This window comes from Pinus tabuliformis, chromosome 9, assembly GCF_031772625.1.
Source record: "Pinus tabuliformis cultivar Carrire ecotype Pingquan chromosome 9, CPIR1, whole genome shotgun sequence".
In the NCBI taxonomy this organism is placed as follows: domain Eukaryota; kingdom Viridiplantae; phylum Streptophyta; class Pinopsida; order Pinales; family Pinaceae; genus Pinus; species Pinus tabuliformis.
Genome location: NC_142307.1, coordinates 1,292,692,725 through 1,292,712,953, shown reverse-complemented (window position 1 = coordinate 1,292,712,953; position 20,229 = coordinate 1,292,692,725). Strand labels below are relative to the sequence as shown.

Sequence of the window (20,229 nt, the reverse complement as noted above, 5' to 3'; positions counted from 1 at the left end):
TGCTAAGTCATTCAAAGCCTTCAAGAGGTTGTCGAAAGCCATCTCTTCCCTGCTCTTGGGTTCCACCATGTCCTCCTCTTCTACCACTGCTTTCCCCCTGTCCTCCATATATGGAGTAATCTCCATCTCTATTTCTTTGCTCTGGTATCTCTGCCTTCTTATGTGATGTTCTGCTGGTCCCCTTCTCTCATAGGAGAAAATCCCCACAACTGAGCCAAGACCTAGGCTTTGATACCACTGTAATGTTCCTAAGTAGGAATACAAGTGATATACAAGCATACAAACAGTTCAACAACATAAAAACGAAATAGACACTAAGCACCCACGGAAATGCTGAGAATAAGGAATTGCTGAGCCATTTTCTTCAAGAGAAAAATACAATAGTAAATAGAATGGTGCACCTGGGCTTGTCTCAATGGACAAGCATGACCAAACCCAGGTGAGCAATGGCTAAACTGAAGGCTGCTACAACTGCTGCACCAAACTGCACTGCGCTGCCTAGAAAACTGCTCTTTCTATTGACTTCAAAGGGCTGGAATCACTACTTCCCGTGCTCAGAAAATTATGATATTCGAGCTCCTTACTCCTTGGCCTAAACCCAGAAAACCCATGAAGTAATTTGGCTAATTCAGATTTCTGAAATTCGACCCCCAAGGAGCCCAACTGCGATTGCAACTGCAAAACTCGGCTTGCTCGATTCTGACTGTAAAACCTCCTGGAAAGTGTCCAAGAATGCTAAGATGACCCCTCCTACAAATCGCTTGACTTCCCGAATGAGTTTCTGGGTTGTAGCTCTTGCCCTCAAGGCCCACGAAATTGCTGAATTGACCATTTATGCTGTCTCCCAGGCCTGGAATTCGAACTGCTGGGTTGCTGGCTTCTTTGGCTCCAAAACTCTCACTGAATGCTGGCCCAATGCTGTCCTTCAGATTCCTTGGCTCCTCCGGCAATTGGCTGATCCAATGTGGCTCAATCTCCCTCTGCGTGTTCTCACTGTGGCCCAAAAATACGCATTTCCTGAGTGTAGCTGAGTGATGGTGTTGTGGAAACTCCCCGGATCTCCTGAAAATGCTTGTGGAACTGCCTTCCTAGGGTGGGCACTCGAAGTCCCCTGAAGGTAAGGTTGAATCTCCCGCTTGAGAGATTCGTGGCTGAACAGCCAGTTGACTCGGCTAAGCAGCTGAGCAAATAGTCAAGTAAATTCGATATGCAAGGTGAATGAATGATCCAAATGAGAGCCTCCTCCTCCTTTTGTCTTCGTGGGCCTTCCTTGCCTCATGTGGCCCCCTCCAATCAGCATTTCGAATTCCCTCCAAGCCATTCGAATGGCCTAGTTCGAATTCCCACGTGGGTGGCCCCCACCTTCCACTAGCAATCTAATTAAGCCGAAATTTCTCCTAAGTCCCTAAGTCGAAACTGCTAGGTCCTTTTCCTTAGCCAAAAATGTGCAAAAATGTGTAGAGATAACCTGTTACAAATGTGTTTGAGAAGGGACATGACATAATACATGATGATAGTTGAGGCAAGTTCAACTATTGGTGTTGAACTCAATTCATATGGATTGAGTATATGGTTTTGGCAATTATGTAGTCAAGATGTTTACATCATCATCTTGGGATTGAAAGGTAGTAGTATAAGAAGATAACCTCATATTCATGAAGATCAGTTTCATGTTTTGGAAGGCTAAATGCAATTCCTTCATTGATGATATGAAAGGTTGATGGCCTAAACCCCGTCACAAGATGAAAGGAAGAAGATGGCTCCACAACATGTAGGAAGAAAGAACCTAAATAGAATGAGATACAAAGTAAAGAAGGAGCCATGCAACTATGAGGACAAGCCAAAGAGCTTGTGGTTATGAATTCCCAAATTAAAAGGAAATTAAAAATCTCCTCTATATTTGAGAGGGAGTAAAAAGAGTCTCCTTGAATGCATGAAAAGGAGCAAGGATTAATTTCCCAATCAAGATGGAATGAGGATCTCCTCTTTGGTTGAGAGGGAGTATGATTGACATCACATTTATATTCTATACTTCATGTATCATGCACTTGACCAAGACTAATAGCCATACATCTAAGTGAAGGCCATGGAGGGAAAATGAAGAATGGGGGATTGGATAAGCATCTATGATTTCCTTTAGGATATAAAAAATCCAAGATAGGAAATGGCCTTGTTACCGCTCAAACTAGTAGGGGACCTAAAGGGGATTCCTAAAGGGTCAAATGCTAGACCAAAGGCAACAAATGGAGACTCAACCCACTATCACCTCAGTTAAGGCTCCCTACTATTTACGGATTTTCACTGATGGGAGGAGACCCGGTATATATGGAGTCACAAAGGAAGGATAAATCAAGAAATGGATATAAAGTGACCCAAACAATCCCTTTCTAGAAGAGAGTCAAGAATGGAGCTTGCTTGCTTTCCAAGCAAGGTACAATGTCTTCTAGGAGAAGGATGTGGGGATTTAAGGGTTAAGTTTAGGGAATATGACTTGTGAAAGAGTTTCCCAATCCCTAAAATCCTTATTAAAATTGGTATCCCAGATGGTTCTTGAAAAATTGTCTTTCTAAAGGAGTGGGACCACATGTGACCAAGTGGACCTAGCCAAGGTTAAGAGACAAGAATCTAGCAACCAATGATGTTTTTAACCTAAACAAGGAAGGGGAAAGGATCAAAGAAAGAATTTTTACTTGAAGGTGTCAAATTGATCCTATGAGGCACTAGCCTTAGGGATACCAGGGCAAAGTTTGATCCGGAGCTAGGGCTTGGGTTATCTCACAACTCCATAGTCAGAATGCCTTCAAAATTGGAGGATGCCTTGAGGACACACTAGCGCAGGAGAGGCTAGGAGATCAAACTTTTTGGAGGACTTCATTGTCGGGAAAATGATGCCCTAAGTGACCCAACTTGGCTAGACCTAGAAAAAGGTGAAAAAGAGTTAAGTTTTGAGTGACCACCTCTTGGTAGATCAATGCCTTAATCTTGGGAGAATGGAGTCTATCATAAATATGAATGAGGACCTTGTTTCTCAGTCAATGAGGCCTTAAGACTACCTCGCTTGCCTTCTAGGGCAAAGGGAACAAACCTTACAACTTTTATACTTCGACTTGCAAAAGATGATGGCTTATCAAGATGAATTCATTGATATAATTATCGCTAGGAACTTTCATTCAAAATTACATGGCCCGTACATTGAGAGATGCTATATAGAGACAAAATTCCACAATTTAAGCAGTAAATGCATGCAACAATTAGCCCTAAAAATAGGAAAATTCCCAATCCAATGTATATGATAAGGTAAAACAAGAATAATATTAAAAGAATGTACTCACACGTAATAGAACATATCCAACCATCCACAATTTGACAATAGAGAATCTCCAAGATAAGGTAATCCAAATCTAAACATCAAAATTCATCCATAAAGCTGCAATTCATACTCCAAGAAAAAGTGTGAAATTCTCGAGAGAGAGAAGAGATCTGATCCAAAGTGATGATGAGAAAATGAACTCATCTCACTTGTATTTATACACTAATGAGGAGTTCGAATTAGTCTCCTAGGCCTACATAAGCCCCAAAAATAAAATAATGTGCTAATAACCTAACTTTTGGTGACAAACCCACCAAACTAGCTCACAAATGAAGCAATAAGCCTCTTAAGAGGTTAGATGATGAATCATACATATTGTAGGGCCCTCCAAGAGGCCCGATGAGGTCCATAGGTACGATAATGAATAATAGGACTCTCAAAAGTGATGGACAAGGGATTGGCCCCTTGTTCTCCAAACAATAAACCTGTGGTGCTCCCAATGGGTGTGGGGGCACAATAATAACCTCATGGGTGTGAAAATTTCTGAATCTAATAAACTAGAAATCCTACTGCACAAATTGATTTGCATTACCTACTTGTGTTTTTCATTTTACAAGTTATTTTCAGAAGTATTCAGAAAATATTAATGCAAATACACTGCAGCCTACACCAATATACAGATCGAGCACTAAAAAAATTAAATGAGACAACCACACAAAGAACACACTTATTTTTGGACTAAACGTTCTCGGAAAAACCCAATGCAGGAAAACTGGTGCAACAGATATGAGGGTTTTATTATTAAGTAGATTTCTAAATACAACTAGGGTGCCAAATCCGGCTCACCCAACAGAGAATAAACCCGACAGAAGTACCTCTATCTGGAGACAGATATTTTGGCGAATCCAGCAACTGGATGAACAAACCCCACAGGTGACTGCGCTGTCCCCAGTGCTATGCAGCGATCGCTGCTCCAAGCTTTGCACTGGAACTGCGTCACCTCCTCTAGGAGCTGTGTCACCCTCTCAGTGAGCCTTCATGGCTCAGAAATAGATTTGCTGAACTGCTTCTCTCTTTGCCTCACAGAAACCCCAGCGCTGCCTCTAAGTGACTGCGTCAGCTCCTCTAACCTTTGCGTCACCCTTTCTGGAGTTGCGTTGTCTCTCCCTGGTGCTGCTATGCCTCTCTGCTATGTATTCTTGGCCTTGGACTAAAGTCCCTCTGCAGAACTACCCCTCTTTGCACTAGAAACTCTCTCCGAAATTCTCAGCAAATCACGCCCCGAAATTTCGAACTAGCTCAAGTGCTGCTCTCTATGCGTGTAATCTCCAACTGACCCCAAGCCTCCTTTTATACTTTTTCTGTTGAGAAATCAATGGCCGTGATCTAATCTCTAATCAACGGCTAAGATTAATTAGACTTGATCCTCATCTCTTAGAAGCTTCTCACCCATATTTTCATTAATACCCGTTAATATTTTAATTTTCCTAAGTTTAGACTTAGGAATCCCATTAAAAATATTAATTATTTTAATAAAATACAATCTGGGTGGAATTTCACCAAACGATTTCTGGGTCTTGGAGATCTCATGCGTTCTAGCCCCTCCAGAAAATTTTGGAGCTAGAGCGCATCCGATGCTACCCAAAAATCAACAATGGGTCTCCAAATGAGTCGAAGATCCCTGTAGATCATCTGCAAGGGCTTTGATGATGGTGTAGGTGATGCCTATTATATAAAAAATAGTTTATGTGTTTCAATGCCACATCATCCTACAAGCACTGGGTCAGCTGCTAAGTGCATGGTACATCTGTGGGGCCGATTGGGTAATGGTGAACTAGGTGCATTTTCCTCGTCCAATAGGTGAATCTCGAGCAATCTCTGAACATCCTCGGGGATCCATGGAGTGTTGTCTACTGCTGTGGAGGCCCATGGTTCTCAACACACACCCTACATGTGCCAATGTAGCCTCCGGAGGATTAGGACCCCGTATAGGGTGACCAAACCCAAGATGGAGACCATCTGCAATCCTGCATAAGATCCAATGCGTCCCCTAGCCTTCCAGTACAACAAGTCATTAGAGAAATCGTGTAAATGAACTTACCAACCATGGACCACAAGAGGGGACTTCATAATGGCCTGCCCTTCCATAATGGGCTTCGGGATGTGCCAATGTCTCCCAAACTCCAAATGGGGTTGATCAAGTATCCTACTAGGTGGTTTCTACTTCTAAAGGGGATAATACGATAGATAGGTGAATGAAGTAGGGGATGAGAAGGAGCAGCCCTAGGCCACATGCTGGGGTGCAAGGGTAGCTAATAAAAGGGAAGCCCATTCATGGGTTTATGATGTATAGGAGGGAGCAATCATGGTACGTGAGGTGCCCCGACCTTGATTTTTTCACCTTTCTTTATATGCCTTTTGCCTTTTTATGATTTTTCTTTGTTTGATTGCTGAGGGCTTGAGGGGTAAGAGCATGATGTGTGAGATATAATAGTGAATACCCCTTTTAAGGTGGGGCGGTTCATTGCCCACCAGGGGTTGGGACAATCATGGGTTCCTATATGATGAAGGAGGCTCATCGAACCTGTAGGAACCAGGGTGATGGCCATGATGATGGGGTAGAGATCATGTATTGGGTTTTGCCCACATTCTAAATGTGTTTTTCCCGGCCATCTTTTGCATTTTGTGGTACATTTTTCTATTGAATGTGGCCAATTATGTTTTTATCTTTCTTTTGAGTTGCATCAACCTCTGGGGCATCATTCTAGGCATAACCCAAGGTATGGACAAGGGGAAGGGGAAAGCTAGCCCTATGTGGACCCAGTGGAAGAATGTGGACCTAGGTGGGAGAAATGATGAATGGGGTAATAATGAATGGAAAGGGGGTAATATATGCGGATGAGGGAGTGGGACCACGCAACCAAAATCAAGGTTTCTTGTGAAATACCATCCCTAAAGCCAAATGGTCACTAAAAGAGATCCCACAAGACTAGAATCCAAGGTTGAAATCCAAAAGGGGTCTAGGAGACAAGAGCACACACCTAACCCATTTTTCCTGCCTAATCCCCCCATTAACCCATGCCAAGAAGTGTCCATGATAAGAAAACTACAATACTCAATTACCAAATGACAAGGCATACCTTTAGGTTCGAGAGGCCCACCTTCAAACATACGATCATGGCAGATGGGTGAGACCAGTGTGGAAGAAGTCGGGAAAAAATCGGGATTAAATCATGACTTTTTCCAAAAAATCGTGAATGAGGTAGTTTCTTTAACGATTTTTTAATTTTTTTTTGAAAAAATTGGGATTTTATTGAAAAAGTTAGGATTGTATTGAAAAAGTTCGGAATTTTTAAAAAATGAATATTTTTGTATTTTGTAAATTTTGCCGACTTTTTCAAAGAACTCCCGACTTTAACAACTTTTTCAACTTTTGGACCCTTGCCGATTTAATTCTGACTTTGACTTTTTCCACATTGGGTGAGACCACATGGTTGGCTCAGGTGGCGGAGAAATGGCAAAATGAGCTAGTTGGTGGTTGGTGGCTGCTGACCGAGGACCATCTTGGAGAAAAAAATTCTCCTAGGGATATCACCTACAAAATTGTGGGTAACAGCACTGACACTCTTTGGGGATTTGATAGGTATCCAAGACAAGAGTGGTCGAAGAGGACCGATATTCTTTGACGATTGAGAATCCAAGATAAGAATAGTCCAAAAAGGACATACCTAGTGAACATTCGGATGAGGTATGTACCTTGAAGAGGTAGTGTGGTATCTCACATAAATCCTCCCAACATTATGCTCTTGTATAAGAAAGAGCTTGTCAAGTTAAGGCCTTACTATGTTGACAATGTTGGTCATGATGTTGATGCTTAAAGATGGCTTACCAATCTGACTCTTCTTATGAGAACTCTTCAGTTTGAGAATAACTTTGTACCAGTGGTACAATCATGAATACCTCCCTAGTTAAGAGGAAGTGTTGGAAAATGTACCTAGTTTCAATCTTCAAAATTGTCGTTGTACTCATGTCATTATGTATATCTTATGTTACAAGAAAAAGAAGAAAGAAAAATATTATTTTAAGCATGGGTTTCATGCTCCATTTTGATGGTCATCTAGGTCAAGCATGTTCTTCATGCTTCTAGGGTTTGTCATGTCAAAAGAATATTTTTCTTGAGTCAATAGAGTCCTTGTCAATTGTATAAGACCCTATTGGGCAAGTTGTAACATGTAAAAGATATTGATTTTGAGTCTAGAAAGTTCCTTGAACCTCCAAGTACAAGCCAACCTAGAAGAGGCTATTCGACCTCATGGAAAGCCTATAAATAAGAGCAGATTTGACTTCATTTAGTCACCAATTCGATCTCTCAAGAGAGAAGTTCGATCTAGAGCAAGGAATATCAAGGAAGTTAGAGCAAAGATCAAAGAAGCAAGAAGAAGTCTAGAAGAACAAGGAAAATTTGTTTTTGGGCCTTATTCTCTCACACATGCGAAAGTTAGGGTTTATGCAGCTTCAAGGAAGGCTGAAAATTGCAGGTCTGAATTTTCGGAGGTCAAAATTGCAGATTCAAGTTGCAGGAGAACCAAATACTTTGATTTGGTCTAGTTTGATTTTAGAGACCTTAGTTTGTTTGAAGGAAGACGTTTTGAAGAATTGTCAGGTGCCATAATTAGGGTTTCTGCAACAACTACAAGGTTGGAGTTGTAGGTCGACGCTGGGGGCCGAAGTTGAAGATGGAAGCTGGTTGAGTAGGTGTCCATTATCTTTATTGTTTTTCTCTTAATAATTGTTTGATGAAAAAATCTAACAAAGAAACATAAGAAGATAACTAAACATTCACAAATAATTATTGAGGTTAAGGAGAATTTGAATTAATATTAAGAAAGATTCTTCGGCGAAAATCACATGGAATATCATTTGTCGACGCGTTTCGAACCAACTAGTGTGGTTCATCGTCAGGACAAGTTGAAGCAACAGATCCAGCTTAGCATGATAAATAGTTTGAGCAGAGACTCCAACGGCTAAATTAACAGCTAATTTTGACCTTAGGACCAGGTCAAATTCTTATTTACTATTTTTAAGGAAATCAGTTGAATTCGGTAAAAAGGATGGTTATAAAAAGGGAATTTGTTTAAATTAAAATATATATATATATATATATATATAAAAGGTAGGATTAAATGGTTGGTTTGATAGTATATTTATTTATTTTATAAATTGAATAAAATAAATAAATAAATATACTATCAAACCAACCATTTAATCCTACCTTTTATATATATATATATATATATATATTTTAATTTAAACAAATAAACAGATTCCCTTTTTATAACCATCCTTTTTACCGAATTCAACTGATTTCCTTAAAAATAGTAAATAAGAATTTGACCTGGTCCTAAGGTCAAAATTAGCCGTTGGAGTCTCTGCTCAAACTATTTATCATGCTAAGCTGGATCTGTTGCTTCAACTTGTCCTGACGATGAACCACACTAGTTGGTTCGAAACGCGTCGACAAATGATATTCCATGTGATTTTCGCCGAAGAATCTTTCTTAACTTGATATGGATCACAGAAGCTTAAACTCTATTATTTGAATTAATAGTTGCCCTATTGCATTCTCCAACACCCTAAGATTCAAGAATTTGTAGGGACCAACCTACTGGAGACATCAATCCCCACTGCTACAAATATTTGTAACCACCAACCTACTTCACTGAGTCTGCTTGCTACTACTACCTTCACCAGGTCTGCTAGCTACTTCTGCCTTCACCAGATCTTCTTGTTGCTTCTACCTTCTCTAGGTCTACTTCTCCCAAAACTTGTTATTTTGGGTCTCTTCCACTTTAACTGAAGTAGTCATGTAACCAATCAGTGCAGTTGCTACTTTAATTTCTGGTTGGACCACTGTCAAGTTGAAAGTGTTTTTGTCAAAATCAGTGGAAGACAAAAACCTAGGTCCTGAATTATCTTCTAAAGCATTAAAGGTGGTAGGTGTAAAAGACATGGATGACTGTGAAGGGACTGCAACTTTGTTCTCCGTAACGACAATTCCTTTTTCTTTATCCTTTGAGGGTTTCTCATCTGCCACATTGGTTGTAACAAACATAGTTGGACCTGTGTGTACATTAGGCTAAGTTTCTTTCAACAAATATTGGACTTGATTGTTAATTCCTCATTAATTTCTTCTGTTCTTCACTTGATCACTAGTATTTACTTATGTCATTTATTTTATGCGGAGGTTGTTGCATATTGCCACTAAGGACGTTCTTACCATTGTTTCTGCCATTTGCTGAGTAGCTATGTAACAATGCTAAGCTACAAGAATGCATTCCGATCGTGTTTGTCTCGTTAATGCTACGTCATGTCATGTCAGCTCCAGACTTTGCCACGTCACCTACTGACTAACTGCCACATCATCTATACTTGCCATGTGTCAGCATTTACTCTTGCCACATCAGTTGTATGACATACCACATATCACCGTATAGACTGCCACATGTCACTTGTATGGACATGCCACGTGGCTCCCCTATCCATCATTTTTCATTGTTTATAGAAAACTTTAAAACGTGATAACCTTCTCGTACGAAGTCCGTTTGAGACTGTTCAAGTTTTGAGCACTTTTTATTTTCAGGCACTTTTGGATCCTCCCGGATCACACTGGGATTAGCATTTCTAGTATTTTGGATCCTGCAGTCCATATCATAGCCATATTCCATAGTTTCTTTTGGCCTAACAGAGAACTCATGGATTTATCTGCGCAGATTACTGGGGCCATCTGTAATAGGCTTAGCCTGCCAATTTGCCAAATAAAGGGGCTGTCTTGTGCTTCAAAAATGGTTGAAATTCTTCAAGAGTTTCTCTGATAAAAAACGTATTCACTTATCCTCCGTGTCTATTTTTATGTCACTTTAACTGATTTTTAGAGCTGACCATTGATGCCGTCCTTGTCATTAATAATGTAATACGTCTAATATGATACATATTTCAACTGACCATTTTCTGTTCTTGTAAAATATCCTATGTCGGTGTTGTTTATTCAGACTTTACCTTCAGTTTGAACCTGTTGCAAAAGAATCAGAACTAAATTGTATGCTTGTTCAGGTTGCAGATGTTCTTAAAGATCGTCCTGGATGGTGCTGTGATACCCGTCGAATGGAAATTTTAGGTGCATTCACAACTAGCAGTGGTGCAACGGTGGAGTTGTTGTACTCTCAGGTAACTTCCATGTTTTATGTCTTTGGCATTTTAAAATAACCTAGGATTTGTATACATTCAGTACTTATAGAAAAACTGCAGCCTAGGTGGCTGAATTCATTGTGAGAGTAGAAAAACCACTAGTGTTCTTTTTGGCTGTGAATGTAATATAGCTTAATGTTTAAACTAAGAAACATATGACTTATGTGATATAGATGTATTCTTCAACCACTCTTACCCAAGGTCGAGACTTTTGCACATTACGATATACGTCGGTACTCGAGGACAGAAACTTGGTGGTAAAGTTCTGTTTACATTATAAATTACGGGCAATCTTTTTGTCTATGTTTTTTGATCCATTTCTGTTCATTTCTAGTGCTTATTTGTAATGCATGCACAGATCTATTAATCGCTTTCCCCTTTTTATGTTTCTGTCCACTTCTGTAATCTCTTTGTACTGGACGTATGAAATCCAGATAAATCAGCTTATATAGAGTGATTGATGAAATAATGACATTTTGTTTCACTATATATCAGGTTTGTGAACGTTCACTGAACCTGGATATGGTACCTCCAAATGAAGGTTTTGTCAGAGCAGAGATGCTTTCAAGTGGATATTTAATCCGTCCATGTGGAGGTGTTGGATCAATTGTTTACATTGTTGATCACATGGACCTGGAGGTTTCTCTCTTTCTTGCCACTTAAGGATTCTCAATTCTGCTGATAACAATGAGTTTTATCTTTGTGTTTGGATGTGAATGTTTATGGTGGTATTTCAAAAGTTCTTTTGTTCGTCATGAAATTCATTCAATCATAAAAGATTCACTTCAGACTTAATCAACGACAGAGTTTTTTGTCTTGTAGCTTGGCATGCCATAATTCAGGAGAGAGGCTTAGCAAATGTTTTGTTTGCCACGTCAACTGATCTATAAAATGTTAGTTAATGCACAGCTTTATCGTTTCAATTTTGCATCTGGTCTGAGTTATCTTCCAAATTTCCAATATCACAATTAAAGATGGCTGAAGGGAAATCCGAAATACAATCAATGGTTATTGATTTCTATGTGGCCTTTCCTTTTGGAGGTTCTCATGCAATAAACCAAGCTTGATTCCTGATCGGATCTTGAACTCGCTATATGTTATAATTTATAAACGGTGCAGTCTAACTGTTCTACGTTTTAGCTTTTTTATCAGAATCCAGTGATACAATTTTTGCAAGATTGTGATTTTTCATTGTTTAAAATGTGTTTTTGAATGCATAAGTGGATTCAGCACCCCGAAAACCCCCTAGGGTTCTTCTTGGATTGCGCAGATTATACAGCTCAAACTTGTGATTCCAACAAATCCCTGCTAGATTTCAGGCAAAATTGGCCAGAAAACATGACTGGAAAAGGGCCAAAACGTAGAAAAATTAGACTACAGCATTACAAATTACAATCATTATAACCACAACAACATTGAATTCACTCTTGTAAAGTCTGCATTGGCTCTATACTGATTGACATTGAATTCACTCTTGTAAAGCCTGCATTGGCTCTATACTGATTGACATTGAATTCACTGTTGTAAAGCCTGCATTGGCTCTATACTGATTGATCGCTGGAAGGAATCTATCTGTCCAGTTTCATTACCTCCTACATGGCCCTCTCATAAAATGATAGCTAAATGGAAAAACTTATTACCATGCATAAGAGCAAACTATTCATTGTCTTAACTGATTGCTGATGATCAGGAATTCTTAAATACAATTTAAAAGGGGATTTAGTTATTACAAACTTTTGTAGTTAGAGTATTTTTCGAGTCTTGTAGCGAATACATATAATCTGCTTCGGTAGCAGGTAGATATCCTACATTATGCACAGATCTATAGGCTTATCTCAAGCAGACTGCTGCATATATTACACGTGTCTCTCTCTCTCTCGTGTGTGTATCTAGAGGGCATCCATCCAGCATCACATCTAGAGATATACTTGTATGTGATATTGTGTGCTTTTATTGTGGGCAGAGCCTTGCATATGTCTAAATATGCGACGTGCATAAAGGAATGTATAGATTAGGACCTAACATTGAGGGTTTGGAAAGAAACTATCGGTAACATCAGTGAAAATATCAAAATACATTACAAAATACAAAATTATTTATTTTTTTGAATTTTTTAAACATCCAAAGCAGCAGCAACATCGAATAAGTGCATTGCCACATTAATATGAAAAAACATGATATTTAAGATGTCAAGTGATACATCAGACATCAATATTGGACCTGCCTTCAAAATATCATCCAATAATATAATAGTGTCTCTAACAATCATGAATTATCTAATGAAATCAGAGATATAAACTGTGATTCCCTCTTATGGGCAAAGGTAATGACTCTTCCTCTAGAAGAAGATGTTGAAAAATGTAATTAGTGTCGGTCTTTATAATGTAATAAAATGTAATTTTATCATTGACATATTTATTATATTCATTATTATTATTTTCTTTTTGGTCAAAGCATATTCTTCATGTTTATAGAGTCAGTTGAGTAAAAATAATTTATTGAGTCAAAAGAAATGTATTTGATTCAAGTCCCATTCGGACATTTTGTAAAGTTTTTTTTTTCTTTGAGTCAAAGTCACCAAAATGGTCAAAATAGGTCCTCCTTGGAACAGGTTGGCCTGGGCCTCCAAGAGCCACCTATTCGACCCTCCTGGACAGCTATATATAAGAGGCAGTTCGACTCATTTGGAGATCATTCATTCACACAAGAAGTACATCTGAAGCATGCGAAGGAGGACTAAAAACAGAAGTAAAAGGAGAGTGAATTAAAGTCAAAGAAGAGATAATTTTTCTTGACCGAATTTCAAACTTGAAGGACAATTTTTTTTTGTGCTACTGCAAGGCCAAAATTTCAGGAGTTGACCAGATTTGGGACAGTTTGACCATGTTTGAATTTGACATTGGAGTTGACTTGGAGAAGGGTTTGACTTGACATTTTGGTGGCGATTTTGGTCTTGGTTTTGGATATCTCATTTTGATCTGAATCTATAAGAGAAGTATTTTTGTTGGGTTTTCCCCCTTGTGGGTTTTTGTTGGAAAAGTAACTAGGTTCAGCCTTCATAATTATTTTTGTACTTGTATCGGTTTGTATTTTATGAAAAATAATTTTATTTAAGCATGTGTTTTATGCTCTAGTCTAGGTCAAGCATGTTCTTCATGCTTCTAGGTTTTGATTGAGTCAAAGAATTGAATTTGAGTTGAAGTCCATTTGGACTCTTTATAAGAAAAAGGAAAATAATTCTTTGTTTAAGTCAAAAAAGAGTCAAATTGACCTCCATAAGACCAAGTCAGCCCTCCAGATGGTCAAGTCGGCTCACTCAAAGGGACGTGTCTGTTCGTATGTGAGAACAACTATTTATAGGCGTGAATCCTCCAAAACAGAGGCAGTTCGTTCAGGTTCTGAAATGACATGCAGGTTTCAGTGGAAGGGATATGCGAGTCTCTGTGGAAGGATAAACAAGTTCTCTGAAGTTTTGATGACAGGGCCGAAAATCTGAAGCAGTCTGCAACTTTGTGACAGGGCCGAAAATCTGAAGCAGTTTGCAACTTTGTGACAAGGCTGAAATATGAAGAAGTTTGCAATTTATAGCAACGCCGAAATTTCTTTGAAGTTGGTAATAGGACAGTGATATGATTGTGCAGTTTGATTGAAGTTTGAAGAAGCTTGCCTTTCACTGTGACTTGGGAGAAGGGCTGACTTGGGGATCTTATGGAGGAAGTTGTCTTGGTCTTTGGGTCTTGGAGGTCTCATTTTGATCTAATTCTATAAGAAGAGGATTGTTCGGGTTTTCTACAATTGTGGGGTTTTGCCCTAGCGTGGAGCCTATCTCTTGTGTTCTTTGTGTCTTTGTGATCTTCATGTTTTGGTAATTACTTGCTGAAGAAGTAAAACTAAATAATAAAACCCAACAAATATCACAAGTAATTATCAAGTAAGAAAAATCAACACTAGTCTTCAAAGACCTTGATTTTCCAACATGGTATCTGTAATATTCCTAATTAGCCCCAGCTAATTGGAATATTTGATTTTGCCAAATTTTGCCTTCTATAGTTATTTTGTAAATAAAAAAGTGAGAAAGGGGGACATAACTCACTTTTAGAATAAAAGTCACTTCCTAGTAGCACAATGTTGTGACTTAAAGGGAGAGCCAAGGATGGACGAGGGGACATGACGCGTGTCATGGTGGGGTCACTATCAGAGTGGCAGACACTTTGGCACATGCAGGATACCATATGTTATGGGGTGGTATGATAGTAGGTAGTGGTACACAAGACTACACAGAGTCAGGTCATAGCTTTCAGTGTTATATAGAAGGATGTGGCCTGATGCATACAAACCCAATTCTAGGCCATAGCACCCAGTGGTGTGCAGGGCTATGCAATGAGGAGCAGTGGTGTGCAAAGGAGCATGGAGATACATGGTGGTATACCATAACATGTTGGTTTACACTGTGGGGTAGGAGGAGTGATTCGCATCGCATTGAGGACGTGCGGGGAGTGATAGGTGTAGTGACACAGGCATGACATAGGAGGGTACAAGATGGTAGCCGTAGACGAGGGTATCCAGTGGTGTATAGGGATAGGTTACGACATACAGTGGCATTTCATGGAGTGTGGTGGTATGCAGTGACACATGATGCGGTGCAACAGGCTCTTGGAGCTTTGCCTCTAGGGAGACTTATGGACAGGGATAGTAGGTGTACCATTGGACACAACTCACCTAGGATCGATGAGGACATTGTCAAGCATTTGGGGACACCATGTTTAGTGGAGGCAGGGCCTCGAGGGAGTTATCAACAGTTCTGAGGCGGAGAGAGGGTCGTCCGTAGGATTACTCTTGAGCATTCCGACAGACTCTTGATCATACTCTTTGGGACATACCCACCCATCATCCTCCAGTGTTGCTTACAATCGCAAAGAGTTTGGTTGTTTCACTTGGACTTGGACACTCTCCATTTAGGCAGCAGGGCATGGGGGACTCACCCTAAGCACTTGGATGAGACACCACGTGTCATGGGCCGAGAGGAGACTCTCCAGTTGAGACACTTGGTAGGTGCACGAGTTGACGGTTACAAACTTAGGGATGGCATGGTTGATTGTCGAGGTAGCATATGTTCCACCCCTAGGTTCACACTTGGGGAGGTGACCGAGAGGGAGTTACATGGTGCTTTTTTAGTTGGACAGCTTGAGGCGTTAGGGGAGCATGAGGTGCGGAGGACAATAGTCCTTATTGGCAGGATGATGCCTAGGCTTCTGGCAGTACCCGAGCACATCATCAGGAGCTGGGATAACAGATCTCGCTGTGTGATTTGGCAGGCACAAAACAACTGGATATTTGTGGCACGGGTTCTTGATGCTCAATGCCTACCTATTGGATACCTACAGGAGGCAGAGACAGGGCACAAAGGGGTCCCAATAACTAGCAACATATCATAGCGACATACAGAGAGGATTGGGGTTTGTGGACCTCCAATATGGTTATGGGATCCAGGGATCCAATGGATTGGCAGGATACTCCACTCCTCAATGAGCATGGTTAGGATAACAAGCAGACTGATTCGTTCACAAGCGGACACATGGGCGATCACCGAATTCCTCACCATAGGACAAGGTAGATTGTTTCTCAGGATTTGGGCTAGCCATGGAGTGACAGGCGCTGGCACTATTGAGTCACTTTAGCGAGATTGGCCTAGCTTCGATCATTGCGTAGATTATGGCCGAGAGTTATGGGAGAGGAGGTTCTAGTACGGGCATGCTAGGAAGTCATTCATGACCTGAGTGTCACGATGTCAGCAAGATAGGTTCCTTCTACGATGGGTTGGGGATTCTGGCATAACAAGGCTGAGCAGTTCAACTACCCATAGAGGTGACCTGGTTTCTACAGGGGAGGGTCATGCAGATCTTCCATTTGGTTTTAGCGATTCATTGATGGTGTGGGGAACTTAACTGGTGTGGCAGGGTGATCGACAGGAGGAGATTAGGGGAGGCCCGGGTAGACGAGGGTTCAATTTCACCAGGATTGGATTGCATCTTCAGGAGTTTACTCTTGTAGTGCATGAGATGGACTATTCGGTAGAGCAACTTCATGAGGATTTGGGCAGAGTTTTACATCGTCAAGATGCTCTACTTATTGGTGATAGACATAGGGGTTCTAATGCCCATATCTGGCAGGATAGTGAGTGGAGCAAGGGGGGCTTCACATTGATTAGGTTGGTTTGGGATCTTGGTATCGAGGGACTCCTTCACTATAGGATAGTACAACGATCAAGGATGATCCAATGGCACATTTGGGACCCTGGTGAAGTTTGTAGTGATAGTGGGGGTCCACAGTCAGAGAGGGTGTTTGTTCAGGCATTGCTTGAGGACAAACGATGTTTGGTGCATTGGAAGAACTTGCCAGATGAGGATGCCACCTGGGAGGGTGAGCATATTTTGGAGCACCCAGCTTTGAGGTTGCTTGAGGGCAAGCAACATTTGGGAGGGGAGGACTGTCATGTCCCTTCTCAAACACATTAGTAACAGGGTGTTGCTACACAATTTTGCACATTTTTTACTAAGGAAGAGGGCCCCACACTTTCGACTTAGGGATTTAGGGGCCAAATCGACCTTATTTAGTTGCTGGTGGAATGTGGGAGCCAGCCACATAGGAGTTCGAATTAGCCATTTGATATGCTGGAGGGAAAATCGAATGGGTGGATGGAGGGGCCCACATGAGGCTAAGGGGGCCAAGGAGTTATAAAGAGAGATCAACTCTCATTTTGTTTTCATTCTGAATATTTGACAAACAAACTCACTCTTGTACGCTCTGCTTCTTAGTGAGTCTACCAGCTGTTTAGCTACGAGTCTTCCACAGAGAAGATTCAACCTCTACTTTGGGGGACCATCCGTGCCCGCCCTAGGGAGGCTGTTCCACAGAGATTGTAGGAGTTTACAGCAGCGATTCACAGCTTAGCCAGCGACACAGAGGAAGGGATTGCATGTTTTTTGGGCAGCCAAAAATACACAGAGGTTGATTTAGCTAGCCAAGAGGCCTCTCACTTTCTGGGAGCTTTTGGGAGCAAGGAAGGTGGAGGATTGAGGGTATTTTATCAGTGTTTTGCAGCCAACCAGCTAGTACACACAATAGTATACATTTCTGGGCAGAGAGACTATGTAGTGGCCTCCAGCAGCAAATTCGTGGGGCTTGATTGAGCAGCCATCAGGGCCAAGGACCATCTGGGAAGCAAGGGATCAGATAGTACAGGGGAAAGCAACATTTGAGGGGTGTTTCCAGGTGGATTTGCAGGCTGTTTCCTGCAAATCGAATTTGGCAGCAATAGTCGGAGAGCAGCTCCCAAGAGGCCGAAAATCCAAAGTCAAAATCAGAGAAATTCCCTTTTGGGTTTTTCTAGGTTTTGTCCATGGAGTTTAAGGCTAAAAGGGCAGAATTTTTTGGGCACTTTCCAGCAGGCCAAAAGTCAGTGGATGTCGCTGGAGAGCAGCGCCCAAGAGGCCGAAAATCCAAAGTCAAAATCAGAGAAATTCCTTCTGTGTTTTTCTGGGTTTTGTCCAAGGAGTCTAAGGCTAAAGAGGCAGAATTTTGTGGGCAGTTTTTGGGTATTTTCCAGTAGGCCAAAAGTCAGCAGATGTAGTCGGAGAGCAGCTCCCAAGAGGCCGAAAATCCAAAGTCAAAATCAGAAAAATTCCTTTATGGGTTTTTCTGGGTTTTGTCCAAGGAGTCTAAGGCTAAAAGAATAGAATTTTCTGGGCAGTTTTTGGGCACTTTCCAGCAGGCCGAAGTCAGCGGATCAATAGTTTACTGGGACAACGCATAGCATAGTAGAGTGGCAGCTGAACAACCATCTTTCCAGCTATTCTACCACCTGGGTTTGGTCCAACTTGTCGTTGAGACAAGCCCAAGTGCACTGCTCCATTTATATATTGTACTCATTCTCTCATATTTCAGAATATATGGCTCAACAGTTCCAGTATTATAGTGTTTCATGGGTGTTTGCTAAATGTTTTTAATTTTCCACTGTTGCATTGTTTGTTTAATTGGCTGATCACTTAAATTGTTGTTTAGGAACATTACAGAGTGGGCTAAAAGCCTAAAAGGACAATCACCCCAGGCCAGCAAGTGGTACGTCTTAGAGCAAATTAAGACTAAGTTTTGTTGATCGATAGAACATTTGTTGGTCCTAAGCAGGGAGCTTTGAGTCCGAATCAGAGTACAAAATTGGCTAGGTTCAAATAAACTATGTAGGAGAAATAATAAGCTAGAGACTTGTTGAAGTACAGAAGCACTTGCATGATAATGGCAGTTATGTATAGCAGCTAGAGTGCAAGCTATGATGTGTTGGGGATGTGCATAGGCTTTGTAAGTAGTATTGTGCAAGAGTAAGTACCGTGCAAGAGATCAGGTGTAGTGTGTATGCCCTAAATTCACACAGAACTTGGCACTGACCACTGCACAGGGATGTTACCAGGAAGTTCAACTGACATGAAAGGGATATGCCAAATTACATCTCTGCCTCTTCATCTTCTTAGCATGTTTACTATAGATCAAGATATGAACATATGGAATATGAATTGTGATCCCTCTTCATATTCTATTGCTATGTAATTATTTATACATCTTCCCTTGGATGTAATTGGATTGGCAATAGGCTGGTTAGTAGTAGTTTTGGGCTGAGATGCTTAATGTTGTACTTATTTACAGTCTTGTTGTATACTCATTTCTATTAGTTATTATGGGAGTTAATGTTTTCCCAGCTATTTTCCCAGTAATATATGCTACATTATGAATGCTTTTCAGTGGACTGATTGCTTAAATGATCTTTACCATATTTATTAGACTGTGTGTAAAGTTTAAACAAAATCATTGTTGATCTGGTTGCCCTTAATTCTGTTGGGTGCACTTTTACCCAGAAATTATATTTCATTGGTGAGAGAAAGGTAAAATAATTTCTCACATATGCTAGGAGAGGGAGCCTGTATGGTAACTGCCTAGTCAATTGATGACTCCTCTGATGTGATGATATTGTTCTCCAATATAATAAAAGATGTAGTTTTTTCAATATGTATGTAATATAAGATGTGTGTTCTTCAATATGTATGTATGTATGTTTCATGGGGCATATATTAACAATTGGTGGATTTGTGTTCCTCTTTTGATCAAAGTGATGATATTAATCTCTGGGTTAAGGTACCTGGTACTTTCTTTAATAAACGTTAGCTGCTGTTTCATGTATTAGATTAAACGGTTGTTTATTGTATATTGATTAGATTGATATCATATGCATGACAAAGGCTTGAGTATGCTTTTAAGTTTTTTCTAATTCTGAGACAGGCAGGACGAGCTCCAGAGGTATTAAGGCCTATGTATGAATCTTCTGCTATTCTTGCACAAAAAATGACTATTGCTGTAAGTGTGAATATTCATGTATGATGTAAGTAATATTATAATATTGCTTATTATCCAATGAGCAATTCAAAAGGAGCTTCAAAATTTGATAGGATTGTCATTACTATTAAATGAAAATGGACTTAACTTGGTTCTCACCATGAACATTGTTAAGGCCTTACGTCATTTACGTTCCTTAGCACAAGAGGCTGCTGGTGAGGTTGTGACTGGAGGTACTCTACAACCAGCTGCACTGCGAGCGCTGAGCCTTCGGATTGCCCGGTAGGTTAGCT

General features: G+C 40.5%; 1 protein-coding gene across 1 annotated transcript in view; it reads left to right on the top strand.

Annotated features, from left to right (window-relative positions):
- LOC149153294 (homeobox-leucine zipper protein HOX32-like) overlaps positions 1–20,229 on the top strand; it is a 218,600-nt gene that overhangs the window by 90,019 nt on the left and 108,352 nt on the right. The window contains exons 7-11 of the mRNA XM_089439722.1: positions 10,421–10,534; positions 10,729–10,812; positions 11,051–11,194; positions 19,883–19,957; positions 20,112–20,218. Of these exons, the coding sequence (XP_089295848.1) occupies positions 10,421–10,534; positions 10,729–10,812; positions 11,051–11,194; positions 19,883–19,957; positions 20,112–20,218 (524 nt within the window). The remainder of the gene's footprint in view (positions 1–10,420; positions 10,535–10,728; positions 10,813–11,050; positions 11,195–19,882; positions 19,958–20,111; positions 20,219–20,229) is intronic.